At 31.5% G+C, this 17,007-nt stretch overlaps 1 protein-coding gene across 1 annotated transcript in view; it reads left to right on the forward strand.

Moving 5' to 3' along the window:
- Smp_161850 (putative monocarboxylate transporter) overlaps positions 1-15,977 on the forward strand; it is a gene marked incomplete at its 5' end in the record, with an annotated part of 33,106 nt that extends 17,129 nt beyond the window's left edge. Inside the window, 6 exons of the mRNA XM_018793828.1 lie at positions 1,102-1,290; positions 3,331-3,502; positions 6,473-6,595; positions 11,895-12,041; positions 13,659-13,784; positions 15,608-15,977. Of these exons, the coding sequence (XP_018648301.1) occupies positions 1,102-1,290; positions 3,331-3,502; positions 6,473-6,595; positions 11,895-12,041; positions 13,659-13,784; positions 15,608-15,870 (1,020 nt within the window). The 3' untranslated portion in view covers positions 15,871-15,977. The remainder of the gene's footprint in view (positions 1-1,101; positions 1,291-3,330; positions 3,503-6,472; positions 6,596-11,894; positions 12,042-13,658; positions 13,785-15,607) is intronic.
- Positions 15,978-17,007: the final 1,030 nt, after the last annotated feature.

A 17,007-nucleotide genomic window follows, 5' to 3' on the forward strand; every position in this document is an offset into this window, starting at 1 on the left:
ATATTTAATTAAAGAAATAGAGTCAAGCGACATACTCTAAGAGTTGATCATATTTTGACAAAAAAATAACCCAATTCAAGTTAAATGAATCTATGTCATAGTTGAACTTGAACAAAAATATTCAATATTCTTTGTTTTATCTGAATACATTTACTCAAAGTGTATTATGTAATCATAATTAACCGCACAAATCAAATGTATTATAGAAACTGTTATAACATGTGAGTGCGTACGTGCCGTGTTTGATATATGAATATGCTGATCCCCACCAATCAGAGAGGAGCGAATTATCGATCAAAGCAATGATACACAAAAGCCGTATGAGCAGTCTTGAGTACTTATCAGTCCTGCTTTCTGCCTAGCCCAGCCGGTTAAGTCCAGAACACCAATAACAGCCTCTGCAATATGAATCATTATTCTCAATCATAATGAGTTTTTATACCAATCAAACAGACAACATCGCACCAGAAAATAGAAATAACATTTGTACGAGATTTAGCCAAATGTGGGTGTGAATAGGGGGAAAAGTAATCAATAGACTGGGGATAACTCAAGAATGGTAAATCGTATAGTAATAGTTCGTAGGTCAAAACAAAGCTTATAATAAAAGGAACATGAATATGAATAGTTAAGTTACTTAACAATTATACAATAGGAAATATACATATCACATTGGTCCATAAATAGTCCTCAAAGTTACCATTCATAAATCTCCACGGGATATAACAGAAACCTAATTTCAACAATAGATCATGTAAGATAAATGGATAAACACTTTAATTATCCAACTAAGAAGAAATTACCGATGGTCACATTGATAAGATGTGTATCAACTGAAAACTTTTGTTCAAACTATCTTCGAAAGCTTCCTTATATAATCCAGGTCAGAACTCTAAAAAGAAATATTTCTACACATATAGTAATACCAATAACTTCAATATTTACTTGTATACCTAAATAAGTATCACACTCACTGGTCTGTACGTTGTTTATTTAAGGGTGAATAATACAGTAATCCAATAACTAACAGATTTTCCATTATCTTTTTGCTCTACTTCTCTCCAGTCTGTTCATTTTCTCTTTACTAATTTCGTTTTTTAGTCAGACAACTTTGGAAGCAATGCTTGTTTTACTTCAGTTGTTTCATTGAAAATGCCTTCATCAGAATTGAATCAATTAAATGATCCATCAATTTGTCAAGCTATTGTAAACGAATTACAAAAAGAAATGTCAAGACCAGCCTATAAGAAAGATTTATTCCTTAGTGGAAGCCTGATACATCTTAATGAAGTAAGTTAATCATAATGAATTGTGTTATTATTTCTCTCCTATCTCCAAGACAATCAACATTATGAAGATTGAGCAGTAAAGTTCCATTCATTATTCATAAACAGTATCAAGTTTTATGCAAATGTACGCTAGAACAATCCAATGAAAATAGCTTATTACGAGAGAAAAATAATTAAATCAAATTTGACTCATCGTAATTATACGTGATATTTATCGATGTCTTTGTTTACGTTACTCTCACTACATGATCTATTGACTACCAATAGTGAATTATTCGAATAAATGATTAATTTGTTTTGGCTGACAATATGTCAATCCTTACTAGCTGGTTATGACAAATCGATAGAAATAATAGCTTACCCACTAACTCAAGTCGTTTATCATAGTAATCGTAAAATAATGTTTTATTTTTATTCATGAAACGTGATAAATAGATTAATATTGAAAGCAACACTATAAAATAACATTTTACCTGCTATTGATAATCATCATAGTAAATTGGAATTGTTGGACTACTCAGAATCAATTAGATAATTTGGACTTCGCAGATGACCTAGCCCTCCTCTCTCATACACACGAACAAATGCAGATGAAGACAGCAAATGTAGCAGCAGCCTCCGCATCGATAGGCTTCCACATTCACAAAGGAAAAAGCAAGATTCTCAAATGCAACACGGAGAACACCAACCCAATCACACTTGATGGAGAAACTCTGGAAGAGGTGGAAACATTCAAGTACCTGGGGAGCATCGTTGATAAACAAGGAGGATCGGATGCAGATGTAAATGCGAGGATTGGCAAAGCAAGGGCAGCATTTCTACAGTTGAAGAACATATGGGACTCAAAACAACTCTCAACTAATTTCAAGGTCAGGATCTTTAATACGAACGTCAAGACAGTCCTACTGTATGGAGCTGAAACGTGGAGAACTACTACGACCATCATCAGGAAGGTACAAGTATTTATAAATAGTTGTCTACGCAAAATACTCAACATCCATTGGCCGGATACTATCAGCAACAGCGTTTTATGGGAGAGGACAAACCAGGAAATTAGGAACAGACGTTGGAAGTGGATCGGACATACATTAAGGAAATCACCAATAAGCATTACAAGGCAATCCCTAACTTGGAATCCGGAAGCGAAGCGGAAAAGAGGAAGCTCAAAGAACACATTACGCCGGTAAATAGAAGCAGATATGGAAAGGAAGAATGTTAACTGAAAAGAACTGGAAAGGAAGGCTCAGGACAGAGTTGGATGGAGAATGCTGGTCGGCGGCCTATGCTCCTCGACGAGGGGTAACAGGCGACAGCTCAGCTCAAGTTGAATTGTGAATCATCTTTATTTACTGATTTATAATGAAATGGTATTTTAATAGATTCTCTCGATGAAAACAAATGAAGAAATGATCCTAAAACGAATTATTTATTTCTATCACCATATTAGAAACTATTCAATCAGATAGCTTATGGAAAATTCTGTATCATGGTAAACCATTAGCTATTTAGTCAATCATACCAGCAAAGTGACTAGCACTTATTGGTAACATTTTATGAAGAATCAAGTTATAACTCATTTAGATTGTAATTAAAGAAAGTGGGTCACTACATTATAAGTTAACAGTCTAAAAACTACATACTATAAGAACTAAATTTTTAGACTGTAATTCTATGTAGGCACTTGAGTAGATGATGCATAAGAGTTTTAAACTAAGCATTTAAAAACAACTGTTCATTGTAATCGATTTGTAAATATTCATCCGATCATGTTGGTTCAAAATCAAAGAGATTTCTAAATTACTCATTGTGCTGAGAAGAAAAAGTACACACATACTACATTTTTTACTTGGGAACTAAAGTAAGAAGGATCAGAAAATTAAAACATAGACAAGTATTTTACGACCATGTTTTCTAGAACTTTATTCAAACTAATGTTTCCCCATGATCATTTGGAACTTACTAAGTATTTAAAATCTTGTTATCTTAAAATTGAAACAGTATAGTAATGTGTTTTACTTATTTCTAAAACATTTTTTTTCAGTTCCTATCTACAACTGATGTAGCCTCATATATTCGATCAGTAACAATGCCCGCTGAAGAAGTGCATATACGTCGGCCAATATGGTCTATGATTAAAAATGTTTTAGATATAGAATTATTGAAAAGTCCAACATTTATATTACTTTCAGTTTCTAGTGTACTCAGTATGATTGGTGAGTTTGAAAGTCACACAATGTAAACAATTTTTTCTAAAATAATTTTCTTAACGAGTCCAATACAGATTGGTTGAATGTTTGAAAACATTTCGAGTACATAAGTGTTAATTGTATTCGCCTTGTAGTGGTTGTTCTGCTAAACTGAATTTTACAGACGTATAGATCGTAAACGAAGATATAAGCATAAATGTATTTGTTTTAATAGGATACTGTCTGAAACCAAGTTATTCTACTACCATGTGAATGATGGTTAATGATGGGGCAGGAGAACCCATATATTCATTGTACAAGTTAAATATGTCTTGATAAAATCAAGAATATTCATGAACTAATTATATGGGTTCAGTATTTTATAATTTCTGTAATTTACATCACTATCTGATTGTACTTAGACGACTGCTGATTACATGATGCATTTTCCACTGTTATGAGACTCCACAACGGTGAGAATTCAAAATGTACGTCAATAGACACTTAACCTTCTGACCGTTGACTTAACACTTAATGGTTAACTTTTCCTATTTGTATTGATTGACCATAATACATGATCATCATATATTATAACCGGTGATACTTGTCTTCCTCTTAACAAGTTGAATTTCCCTATTAATCTAGTGAATTAACACCTTTGTTATTTAGAAAATTCGGCCACACGAAATGATGACCAATAATTTACATCAATATATGAGCAATACATTTTATATCCCATCTAAAAATGTGACGAAGACTATGAGTTAAATACAAAAAAATAATTTATTATTATCTTCCTAATCAAAATATAACGGTGAACTCATTTAGTATTGTTTGTTTGAATCTTCCCATTGATGTGTTAGGACTGCAACTGGTCAGTCTCTAATTAGCATATGTGCATACTGTGCGTATTGCCTCGACATAGCCGAAATTCACAAGCATGGTAAGCAAAGATGGATAGTGGCTATCAATGGAATTCAGGCCGCGCATTTCGTCCAATAAGAAACTTACCAGTTGCAGTCCTAAACATCAATGGGAAGATTCAAACAAACAATACTGAATGAATTTAAACTTCATCCCATTGCACACGCAAGTGGCTATCAGGACTCAGTGGCCGAGTGGATAACGCGATGGCGTTTGGAGCGAAAGTTACTCGGTTCGAGTCCCAGAGTGAACATCAACTCTGAGACGCAGGTACATCCAGTTGATGAGTCCCAAATAGGACGGAACGCATGTCCTGGATTTCACTGCTTTCCACTATCTATCATTGCTTATAGCGGTGAACCGTTATTTACTAACATTTAAATTAACATATTGATCAGTAAGACATAAAATATTAATCTCTTCAGATAAAAAGTGGAAACAAATAGATTGTATTTCATAGGTAGCTAATGAAATTCCATATATAATACATGTTTATAAACATTCGTTTTTTTTATAAGATAAATAGCAGATAGGATTATAATGGAAACGCGTTTTATTTAACGCATCCAATACAAGTGATGGAGTCCGAATTAGTTATTTGGATTTTTTTTAGTTTTTTTTCATACTTGTGCTGATTAGCGTGAAAGGGACAGATTACATTGATTGTTTTTAATCTACGATAACAATATAAATCCCTAACTGATTACTTATGTAATCTAAAAAATAAACTAGTGACCCCCATGTACCTATCCATTTATTTTATGATGATATCTCTAATTTATAAGACATTTGATATAATATGCATAAATTGTATATATCTAATGTTGTTAAAGTTGATTTATGATGCTGGATTATCGTGTCGAGTTGGATGAACCAAGATTAAACCATGTCTCAACTTTTTGTATTATAGTCCATTGATATTCTTTTTCCTTAACAATAAGATATTCCCTATCTCAGAGAACGCTAACTGTTGCTTACATATAATCATAAATGATAAATGAATGCACTTATCCTCCTCAAACTAGCAACTATATTCGTGCATTTTAACTGTTTACCCCAAATAGTTTGACAATAAAATTTTTATTAGTTGAATAACCGTACGATCAGACCTTATTTTCATTTTTTAAAACATTTTTTGCCTTCTTTTTCCAATGTCAACATATACATTTAGATGAAACTAAAATAAGTTTAAACAAACATAATCACGTAGCGTCGTCATCATCATCGTGTATGCAGTAATATACTTCGTATTAACTCGTATTATCAGAATTTTAAACATCTCAACAGTTCAAATATCAGTATACACGTCATTATAAAAACCTTTCAAACATTAGGAATCTAATAATCATTTTGTAACTAGTGAACTCTTAATGAAGTCTATAACCCTTTGCCATGTATCTGTTTTGTTTATTTTCAAAAATGATCTACAGAGAATTGAATGTGCTGTTGAAATTGAATAATCATACCATATTGGTTCATGTTCTTGTCCAGCTATTCATCTATGCATCCAGTACTGTTTAAATCAATAGTTAATCGACATATTGGTTAATTAGCCTTGATGATAATAACAAGCACTATCATTTGCTTATTATTTAGTAATGTTCAGTGGTTTAAAAGTTAAGCATTCGCACGAGACTGAAGGTCCTCGATTCAAATCACGCGTGAAGGATCGTGGATGAGCACTGCTGAGGAGTTCCATACTTGGAAGAAACGGCCGTTCAGTGCTTCCAGGTTTTACGTGGTGATCTTACATTCATTCATTTATTTTATTTGAACACAAATATTGGTAAAAGGGGGCACCAGTTATATATGCGCCACACAGTGAAACTCAACAATCTACAAAACTCTATCCTGATATTTAATAATTATTGGACTACCTATTAGTTACTCATAATATCAAACACGTAAACCATTAATTTAGTTTCAAAAATCGTTAAACTTACACAAATGGGAAAGATGTTTTCTGATGTTGAAGTAGTATGTGTGCTTAATTGTTAATATTTCGCTTTTGAGACTCAGTTTCTTTCTTCTTCTTCACCTTTTTGTTAACCTTGTTTCATTTTTTATCCTTAGGCTATTGCGTTCCATATCAATTTCTTAAAGATAATGCTCAACAGCTTGGTGCAAGTGAATCATCTGCATCGTATTTATTAGCTTATCTTGGTGGTTCGAATACAGTTGGAAGAATATTCACAGGTATGTAACAGAAGGAAAAGTTCATTGTTTGAGATTTATGTAAACAAATCCTTTGTTGTTTTTTTCACTTTGTCTTATCACTGGGTTATTTTTTCTATCATTAAAAACAATACAATCTACTGTTCTAGATTATTGCAACCACTGCATTCTATAATAAAACTCAATTGAATCTGTCTTATATCAGATTCAAGAAAAAAATATAATGACTACTAATGAATTAGACTATGTGTACGTGTTTGTGTTAACAGTATATTGGCACTGTTATCGGTCTACTTAGATTTTGTATTTGTTCAGAATATTTTTTTGCCATTTTATTATCGATCATAATCATTACTTGGATAGTAGAAAAAGCATCTAAACCTATTCAGTGAAATCAAGAAATGGTAACCAATTAATGGATTCTATGATTTATACTATTGAGAATTATTGTTTGACGGTAAGAGACTCTATGATAAAACAACTGTTTGAAGTAGAACAACTATATTGGCAGTTGTTTTATTTTAATAATCGCATTTCCAACTTCATTTACCTTTTTTCAATGTCATTTCTTTTTATAAAACAAAATTAGAGATTTTGTGACTTGCAGCAAGTTACATATGTGGTTACATTTTGCTTTTTTGTTATTTAAATAAGCAGATACTTATTTAGAGTTGGCTGTGTCCTAGTTTGAACCTTGAAACTAGTTAAATATTAACTATCCCATTTGATAAAGGGACTTTTGGCACACATCCAATTCGGCAAACAACAGAAATATTTATTTTTCTCCCAAGTTTACCCGACCAATGGGCTTCAGAATAGACAGACTGTTCCATTAGTTTGCATTGAACTAATACATGTTGGTCAATAAAATATAAATAACTGAATAAACCTCAAAGTTTCCTTTGCCTGCGATAGTTTTTGGAAAAGAAGAAATATTAAGTAGGAAGGTCAGTATTGGATCAGTTGACGGAACTGTTCTGTAAATAATCACATTCAACTCGAAGCAGTCACTTTGACAAATCGGGCGGATTCGGTTCCTAAGTTGGTGACACGCTGTCATATATTTATATGTGATAAATTCCTACACTCATGTAAGATGAGCGTTTCTGGCTACAACGTTGGACTATCTGTAAAAATGTATCAATGGATACTTAATTACGCCTGTTATCCCTCGTGGAGGAGTATAGGTCGCTCACCAGAGTCCTCAACAATCCTTTCCAGTTGCAGTTTATCCTTTTCATATCTACCTTCAATTTCCGATGCGTTGTATTCTTTGGTCTTCGTCTTTTCCGTTTTATTTCATCATTCCAACTTAGTGCTTGTCTCGTTTTTGAGTTTGGTGATTTTTTGTCCTATCCACTCCCAACATTTTTTCCTAATTTCCTCTTCATCCTAAGGTCGATTTGTTCTCTCTCACAGCAGGTTGTTGCTGATAGTATTCAACCAACGGACATTGAACATCCTGTGTAGACAATTGTTTATAAATAGCTGTACTTTTCTGATGATGGTTGTAGTAGTTCTCCAAGTTTCAGCTCCGTACAATGAAACCAACTGTCTCGACGTTCTTATTAAAGATCCTGACTTTGATATTGGTTGACAGTCTTTTTGAGTTCCATATATTCTTCAACTGCAGAAATGCTGTCCTTACTTCCCCAATCCTTATCTTTATGTCTCCATCCGATCCTCCTTGTTCGTCGATCAAGCTGACCAGCTAGGTACGTGAAAGTTTCCACCTCCTCCAGAGTTTCTCCATAAATTTTGGTTGGGTCGGTGTTCTCCGTGTTGTATTTAAGGGTCTTGCTTTTACCTCTGATGCAGAGGCTTCTGCTACACTGACTGTCCTGACCTGAATTTGTTCGTGTGTATGGGATGGAAGGTCAAGATCATCCGAGAGGCCCGAAACGTCTAGTTTCATGCAAGCTGTCCATTTTATTCAGTGCTTCTCCCTAAGATGTGGAGGTCTTCATAATCTAATCAATCACCAGAAGAAAGAGACAGGGCGAGAGCAAGCAGCCTTATATGACAACGATCTTTACTTGGATTTCATCTCTTAGATGTCTTTCGTGCACGAGTTTGCAGTGTAGTCTGTCATATGAATTCTGCATGATGACGACGATCTCATGTACACCATAATGTCGAAGAAGGTCCCACAAAGTTTTCCTATCCACGTTGTCTAATGCTCCTTTATAGTCAAGGATACTTAGTGTACTATTTTAAATATCATAAAACTGGGAAATCAGTAGTCATCCATTGATTTTATAAAATCAAAGTTTTTTGTTTATTCAACGTCAACCAATGTGATTTGTTCAATTTTTTAGAACCAACAACTGGAAATAATAATTTAATTATTTATTAAATACGAACATATTATACAAGGTTTCTTTTTTTACAGAGATTAATAAGTATACCCACTTAGTAATGTCTATTAGAATAGCATGTAATTAGAAATGAATATTATATTTAAATTACATAATTAAGATTTCACTTCAATTGATTCACTCTTCTTTTGTGTTTCCATTAAACTTCTAACCATGATTAAGTTTATGATTGTGTCTGTCATAGAAATCTTTTTTATTTTTCCAGTTACATGTTTCATCTTTGTATGGTATATTCATAAGTTTATCAACAACTAGTTAGAATTATAAAGATATTTAACTATGAAATCTCATAGTATTATTCAGGACTACAGAATATTAACTTAATAACTGTCGAATTGAATTGGTGAAACTTAGTTATGTTGTAATGAACAGAACACTAGTTGAGGACAATTGAATGTATTATAGAGAGAAATTACAGACTATCTCATTAAATTCTGATAACCATACAGCAAATAGTTAATTTGCAAAATAACAACCAATTATCTCAATCTTCACTGTTCCTTCTGTAAATATCAGTTCATCTTCTGTGATTCCATTGTTCATGCATTTTCCTACCAATTGCGCTTCATTTCGGTTCTTTCCTTATCGGTCTTCTGCCAAAATACATTATATGTCTGACCATCGCCATATACTACTTATATGGATATAAGTAGACCACACTACAATGTAATAACCCAGATAATTGATTTTTATTATTTACAAATATTCACTCCAAGGGATATTGTTTTCTTGTTTATATTATGTCTTGTTACTATGAACAATTTGATTCCATATTGAATATTTTGAAGTTTTACACTTTTACATACATCACTTTCATTAAAAAGAAAGGACACTTTAAGATAAAAGGTGTTATAAATAGATTCTAGGATTTTTTTATTTTTTGGAATGTTCCATAGTATTTATATTCACTAAAGGGGTTTCTACATATAAATACATACTTAAAGATTAAAATGATTATTTTATTTTTTGGCATATTGAAAATTTAATAGTTTTTTAAAAAAATAGAGTTTTCCCTTTTTCCAAAACAATCGATAAAGGATAAAAGTTTCATTTATATAGTTTGTTATGTCGCTCGGAAAAAAATAACCATATCAATCAATAAGTAGAATGAGGATATGGACATATTAAGGTGGATTTTTTCATGGTATGTCTGAGATAAGGGATAGATAGATTGGTCAATAGTTAAATGAGAATAAAGTAGAACTTTATTAATTTATGTATTCATGTAAATTTTAGCATTTCTGATAAGGAGAATAATCAAAAAGTTTAGAAAGGGACTACAATAATAATACCGATCTGAATGAAAAAAGATTAAATCAAATATTTACTTTGGATATTCTCTATATAAGAACTTTCGTCTTAATTAGAGCGAATAGTTTCACAGTATTTGGGCACCGAGTTGATGTAAGACATTAAATAGGAACAATATATTTGTAAAATCTCAGCGAATGAATTTGAAATAAATTCAACGTTTCGCCTGGTAATCTGGTCCAAGTCTCTTACGCACTAATAAATATACCTAGTTTAGACATTTTTATCGCTGATTGGATGACCTATTCAGTATACAGTAAACCGGAGAACCATGTACCTATTTATATTCGATAATTTTGATGTTTGATTATATTTCCTTGAAAAAGCTTGGGCCAGATTTCCAGGTGAAACGTTGGATTTACTTCAAATTCATTCTCTGAGATTTTACAAACATATTATTCCTATTTAATGTTTTGGATATTCTCGCTCGGATATTCCAGATCTTGATAAAATTCTGGAATTTATCAATGTCACTTCCGAGTAGGATTGTGAAATCAGTATACTCTTAGTTAGGTAGAAAGTATCGATGTAGGAGAAAGATCTAAAGAAATTATTGCCAATTTATAGAAAATATTTCTAATTGTTACTTACGTAAATAAGATCCATGACGTTCAAGTACATAGCTACGCATAGTTCGATTCATATAACAGATATTATTCTCATTGTTGAACACCGAATTAAAAATCAATCATCAGCTAAGTCGTGTGACTTATTCAGCCTAAATAATAAAATAAAACGTTGGTAGTATCAAAGTCAAATAAATGCAAATTTCTGATCGATCTGACAATATATTTAAAATACAAACGGATTATCTTCTTATTTATGTATACTTATTAATCTTAATTGATGAAAAGCTCATCAAAATGTCTTAGAAACTCTATACCATAAAAAAACTGAAAAAGCCAATAATAATTACAAAATAATCATAACATTTTAAAGAAAATGAAAGATTTAGAAATGGGGCAATAAGTTTTTCATCGAAAACGTTATTGGCTCAGTTGAATTATAGTTATACAGTCAGTTAAAATGAAAGTCACTATTATCTACCTTAAAATTTTTTAACCTTAATTCATTTAATTCACTTGGTATTGTTTATTTGCATCTTCATAATTAGCACTGAAATTGATCAGTCTTTTGTTGGTATTTGTGTATGCTGAACGGACTACCTCGATATTGTCTTAAGTCACAAGCTTTATAAGCAAAGATGGATAGTTGCTAGCAGTGGTATCTAGGACGCGCGTACAGGATGCAGGTACATCCAGCTGATGAGTCTCAAATAGGACTAAACGTCTGTCCTAGATTCCATTGCTAACCACTATCTATCTTTGCTTATAATGCTTTTGAATTAAGGCTATATCGAGGCAATACGCACAGTATGCACATATGCCAATTAGAGACTGACCAGTTGCAGTCCTAAACATCAATGGGAAGATTCAAACAAACAATACTATGTGAAGTATTTTGAACAGTTTAATTATGATTTTTTTAAATTATAGCTATCAGGGATACGCATACTTATGTTTATTTGCAAATGTGAAGTGAAAATACATTGATTTTAATAATTTCACAAACATTAAATTATTAGAATTGTTGAATTTGATGAAAATTCTTTATATATTTTCGATTTATAGGTTGGTTATCTGATCAGCCATGGGCTAATGTACTTTACATTAATAATATTTCACTAGTCACATCCGGGTTACTTACATCTCTGGTCCCGTTAATTACAGTTTACGGTGGACTGATTGGCTATTCATGTTTATATGGTCTCTCAATATGTAAGTACACTGAGCTTGAAACATTATCTATCTATAAACATACATTTAATTTACATGGGGTGTTTTAATTAGCCAACGTGTTATTGTTCAAAGAATATGATTCTTCTATATTAATCTTTCTCACAAATCTATTATTTGAAGACGTGTTCATCACTTCTGTAGCCCAGTATCTGACTCCAGTTTGATAGTACGAAGGTGCTATGAACATAAGTCTTCCATTTAACTCTGTTTATTACATAGGCTCACCCATTTGTGTGACACGGTAACAAAAAGTCAAATACGGATTGATTTGGAAGAATTTATTCCAAGCATTCGTTTATCCAAACAGACATTCAGAATAGGAATCTGAAAAGCGCAACAGAGAAGGCGAGTGAGATAACTCAATTCGATCACACGTAACTCCATATTTATGATCAAACAAAAATAGGCTACATACATGTGACAGGTAGGATAAGCAATGCACAAACATACGCTCATATGAAAACAGTCAAAGTTAATAAGCGAATAACAGACATGGTCAAAATGTGACTCAATGCGAATGAATAAATTGGTTTTTCCGAAAGCTAGAATAACCCATGTGGGCTTGACATAGTACTAGACATTACAATAGCGTAGTGTTGATTTACATCTTATCAAAGTCGTGGATTCGACTTCCGGTGGCAAGTTTGTGGGTGCTCACTGTTCAGTCCCCTACAAGGACAAAACGGCCGTCCATTACTCCAGGGTTTCCAACGGTTGTATAATTTAGGTCGAACTGTAATCTAAATATAATAAACTCCAATGTGAATTGTGACAACGTAGTAAAAACTTTATTGACCATGTTTCTATACAGTGAAATTGATTTGAATAATCGTTATTTACTGATAATTTATTTAACCCCTCAAAAAATCCTCCGCGAAGTTTAGGGAATCCGGAAAAGGACAATAAATATCTAGCTAAATCAGTATCGAATGGACAAATCCTAGAAACATCTTGAAAAATGAAAGATGGTATAATAAATATATTCTCCGTTATATCCCAATGAGTAAAAAATTGTATTTCTGAAAGGTAGCCTTTGGTCTGCACTGAAAGACTAAATAAACATTCCTCACTACCTGGTGATTGGTCAAATGTAAACAAATCCTCTATCACGGATGAAAACCGATTATTGGTAAATGTACTAAACATTCGTTTAGGCTGTTGTCAAATTTCAAATCCATCTATCGATCACGATTATCCATTTTAATGTCGAAAGAAAATAGAGTATTTAACGAATAGATTTATGGTTCAAATGCTTTGAAACCTTTAAAAAATCGTTGAATACTGTGCCCAAATGCAGAAAGAATAAAATGTGATCTAGTTAAATAGAACTAAAGCGAATAATTGTGTTTTGTGTTCATGGAAGCACTTTTTTATATTAAACATAGAATGTCATGTTTTTTTAAAGATAGTTCCAAAATATGTCACATCTGGTCATTTTCAGTCATACATTTACAGGATCCCATGAACCACATGAAATCTACTTGTAGGTTATATACAGTTAAATAAATCATCTTTCACTTCTTAACCATAACCTTCGTTTCCTCTTCATTCATCTCTATGATTGGTTAAATTTTTATTATTTTCTTTTTTTAACAGCTGCATTCATATCTGTTCGAACAATTTTAATTGTTCAAGTTTTGGGTTTAGATCGATTAACCAATGCTTTTGGATATATGTTACTATTTCAAGCTTTTGCATATATCGGGGCACCACCAGCATTCGGTAAGTTCTGTATTGCTCTTAAGTAATGTAATACCTAAGTAAAATTAGTTTTTAAATAAATTTCTAAAAATAATAAATACAAGTTACAATAAAACTCAATGTATGACATCTCTAATGTTTAACAAAATCAGTATAGTAATCCGATATCTCATCTGGTTTAAAGCCCATATTAGTAAATGAAACGAATTTTCTACTCATGTTTATCTTTCAGGGTTCAAACGTTTAAACTGGATATTTTTTATTTATAGATGCAACAATTTAGGGCGTTAATTATATGAATACACCAGAACGCATATAAAATATACGAGGATACAATTAAATAAACTTCATGGAATTTATATATGTTACAAGATATATTTTGTTTGAGCATATATATATATATCTTTGAGAATGTTCCTTGAAGTATGAAAATTAAATCATTGTACCATGAAATGTAAATTTTTATTTTACAAAGTATACAGCAAGAATTAAAGTTTTTTCTCTTATCGAAAACTATTGCATACGTCTGTGAATTTGCATTGATACTCAACCCTCGTTTTAGACACGACTTCGAATAGTATCTAACTTAATATCCAGGAGTTTCAATGCTAGCAGGTCCCAACTTAGACATTGACTTGAAATCTAATGGTCGCCATTTCGAATTCATATCGATCTATAATACAACATAACCATCTTTCGATTTCAATGATAAATAAATCCCGCAAAATACAAATTAATCGCATCTAACAATCATATATTTTTACTTCAATAGCTTGAAATTCATCAGGATGAAACTAGCTAGTAACGAAAACAACATTTTTTACATAATTGATTTTGTGAAAGTATCATCAATTTAAAGATGACCTTTTCAAGCCATGAACGAGTATGAGACATTTATATAAAGATAAAAACAGTTTGATTGGTGGGCTACATTTTGAATCAACTGTTGTTGGAAGTAATGACCATTACATTTTAAACCAGTGTTTGAGTTACATCATATTTTTACTCAGACTCAGTTATCACGCGATAGATTGCTACTGAAGTTATGATTGTGAAATCATGAGAAGTCTATCATTTAGACGGATACGTTTTACAGTATCCTGATTAGTTGATATTGAAAATTATTTTCAATAAAAGATTAGATTATATCTTGGTCAATTTCGTTTACAGATATGTAATAACTAGTTAAAAATGAACTATTTCACTGTAAAATCGAAAAGATTTGCAATAAATATTCAAATGAAGTAAGTATATAAAGTTTATCAACAGGATTTCATTAGTTTTTTCAACTATTCAAAAAATTGAAATTCACTTAGTATTGTTTGTTTGAATCTTCCCATTGATGTTTAGGACTGCAACTAGTCAGTCTCTTATTTGTATATGTTCATACTGTGCGTATTGCCTCGATATAGCCTTAATTCAAAAGCATTATAAGCAAAGATAGATAGTGGCTAGCAGTGGAATCCAGGACCCGCGTTTCGTCCTATTTGCAACTCGTCAACCGGATGTACATGCATCTCAGAATTGATGTTCAATCTGGGACTCGAACCCAGTACCCTCGCTTCAAACGCCATTACGTTATCCACTCAGCCACTAAGTCCTGATAGCCACTTGCTTGTGTAATGAGGTGAAGTTTAAATTCACTTAGTATTGTTTGTTTGAATCTTCCCATTGATGTTTAGGAATTCAACTGCTCAGCCTCTTACTAACCATATGTTCATACTGTGCGTATTGCCTCAATATAACCTTAATTCAAAAGGCTTCTTCTATTTTGAAATGTAAATCAATTTCTTTTTTTGTTATTACTAATAAATCATCTTTGATTTGTTTCATCACAATTTTAGGTGCTATGTATGATCGATTCAAGAATTTTAATTTAATCTTTATTCTTGGTGGATTATCTGTTTTAATATCAGGTCTACTTTGTTTTCCATTAGCTAAATTAGCTAAATGGGAAAATCGTAAATCTTATCAATCTCATGAAAATGAAATGAATTATGAAAAAACTACAGATCAAAGTTTATATCCTATAAGATTATTAAGACGTATACGTGATTGGTTTAATAAACATTTTCATTGTTCTAAAACATCAAATGATATTTATTAATTTACTTTTCATTATATAATTACTTTATAAATATTGATTAAATTGTAATTAATAACAAGTGTACTATTATTATTGTTGTTGTTTACTTATATGAATAATAAACAAGTAAACAAAAGAAATCATGATTCTTTTTTTCCGATTTCTGCCTTTACTACTTAATATTCTTAATACAGTAGTAAATTGAGTATATGATCATAAAATCTTTTAAACATTTGATTATTTGTTTTTAAGATGTTACAACTCAATTCATTGTTTGTTTGTTTTTACTGAATGATTAAAAAATAAATTAAACTCTTTCTAATCACTGTAACCTAAAGCATTTAATTATACACAAAAGAACTGGTCTCCTCACTCTCATTACTTCTCTTCTTTTCATGGTGATGTTGAAAAATATAAATAAAACATTCATTAAAATTTGTGCAATTATTTGTTTTTCCATTTCATAAATGCCAAATTACGTAGTAGAACACGCGTATATATATAGATATATACGTTGAATCCTGGTCGTTTTTGTTCCCTTGAAATTTACTTCTGTTCCGTTCTTAGAATAAAAATCAATACCTTGAGAACAAACAACTACAAATATAGATTATTCTGTGGTGTGTTTTTGTGATTATAAATGTAATTAATAAACAGTTAGTTATAATCATTATAAAATCGGATACAAATGTTAATTAGCCTAAATGTTAACCTAAATAGATTAACATAACGAAATACAATTAATTAGATAAATATTAAACAGATCAAAATTATTGTAGTAATAATAATGGTCCGAAAGACTAAATAGTGATAATATGATTCGTAAATGGGCTATATTATTTAATGATAGTGACACATTTAAATCATTACGCAATCATCAGACAAATCCTATACATATAAGACATTTTGTTAACTGTTCTGTAGTAAATGAATCCGACCTTTTACAGTGTATTGATTTTCATTTACATATACGAGATGGAAATGCGGTAGAATCAAATTCTTCAATAATTAGTAAATAAACTGTAAATTGCATACAGACTCTGATATAATAAAAATATTTCTGAAACTAAGGAGAACACGAGAACCGAAATTTTTCCAAAAGATCATAAAGTCAGAATTTAAGGGAAAAAACACACATAAAACTTCAAGACAATTGTT

The sequence above is a fragment of the Schistosoma mansoni genome, chromosome 1 (assembly GCF_000237925.1).
Source record: "Schistosoma mansoni strain Puerto Rico chromosome 1, complete genome".
NCBI lineage: Eukaryota > Metazoa > Platyhelminthes > Trematoda > Strigeidida > Schistosomatidae > Schistosoma > Schistosoma mansoni.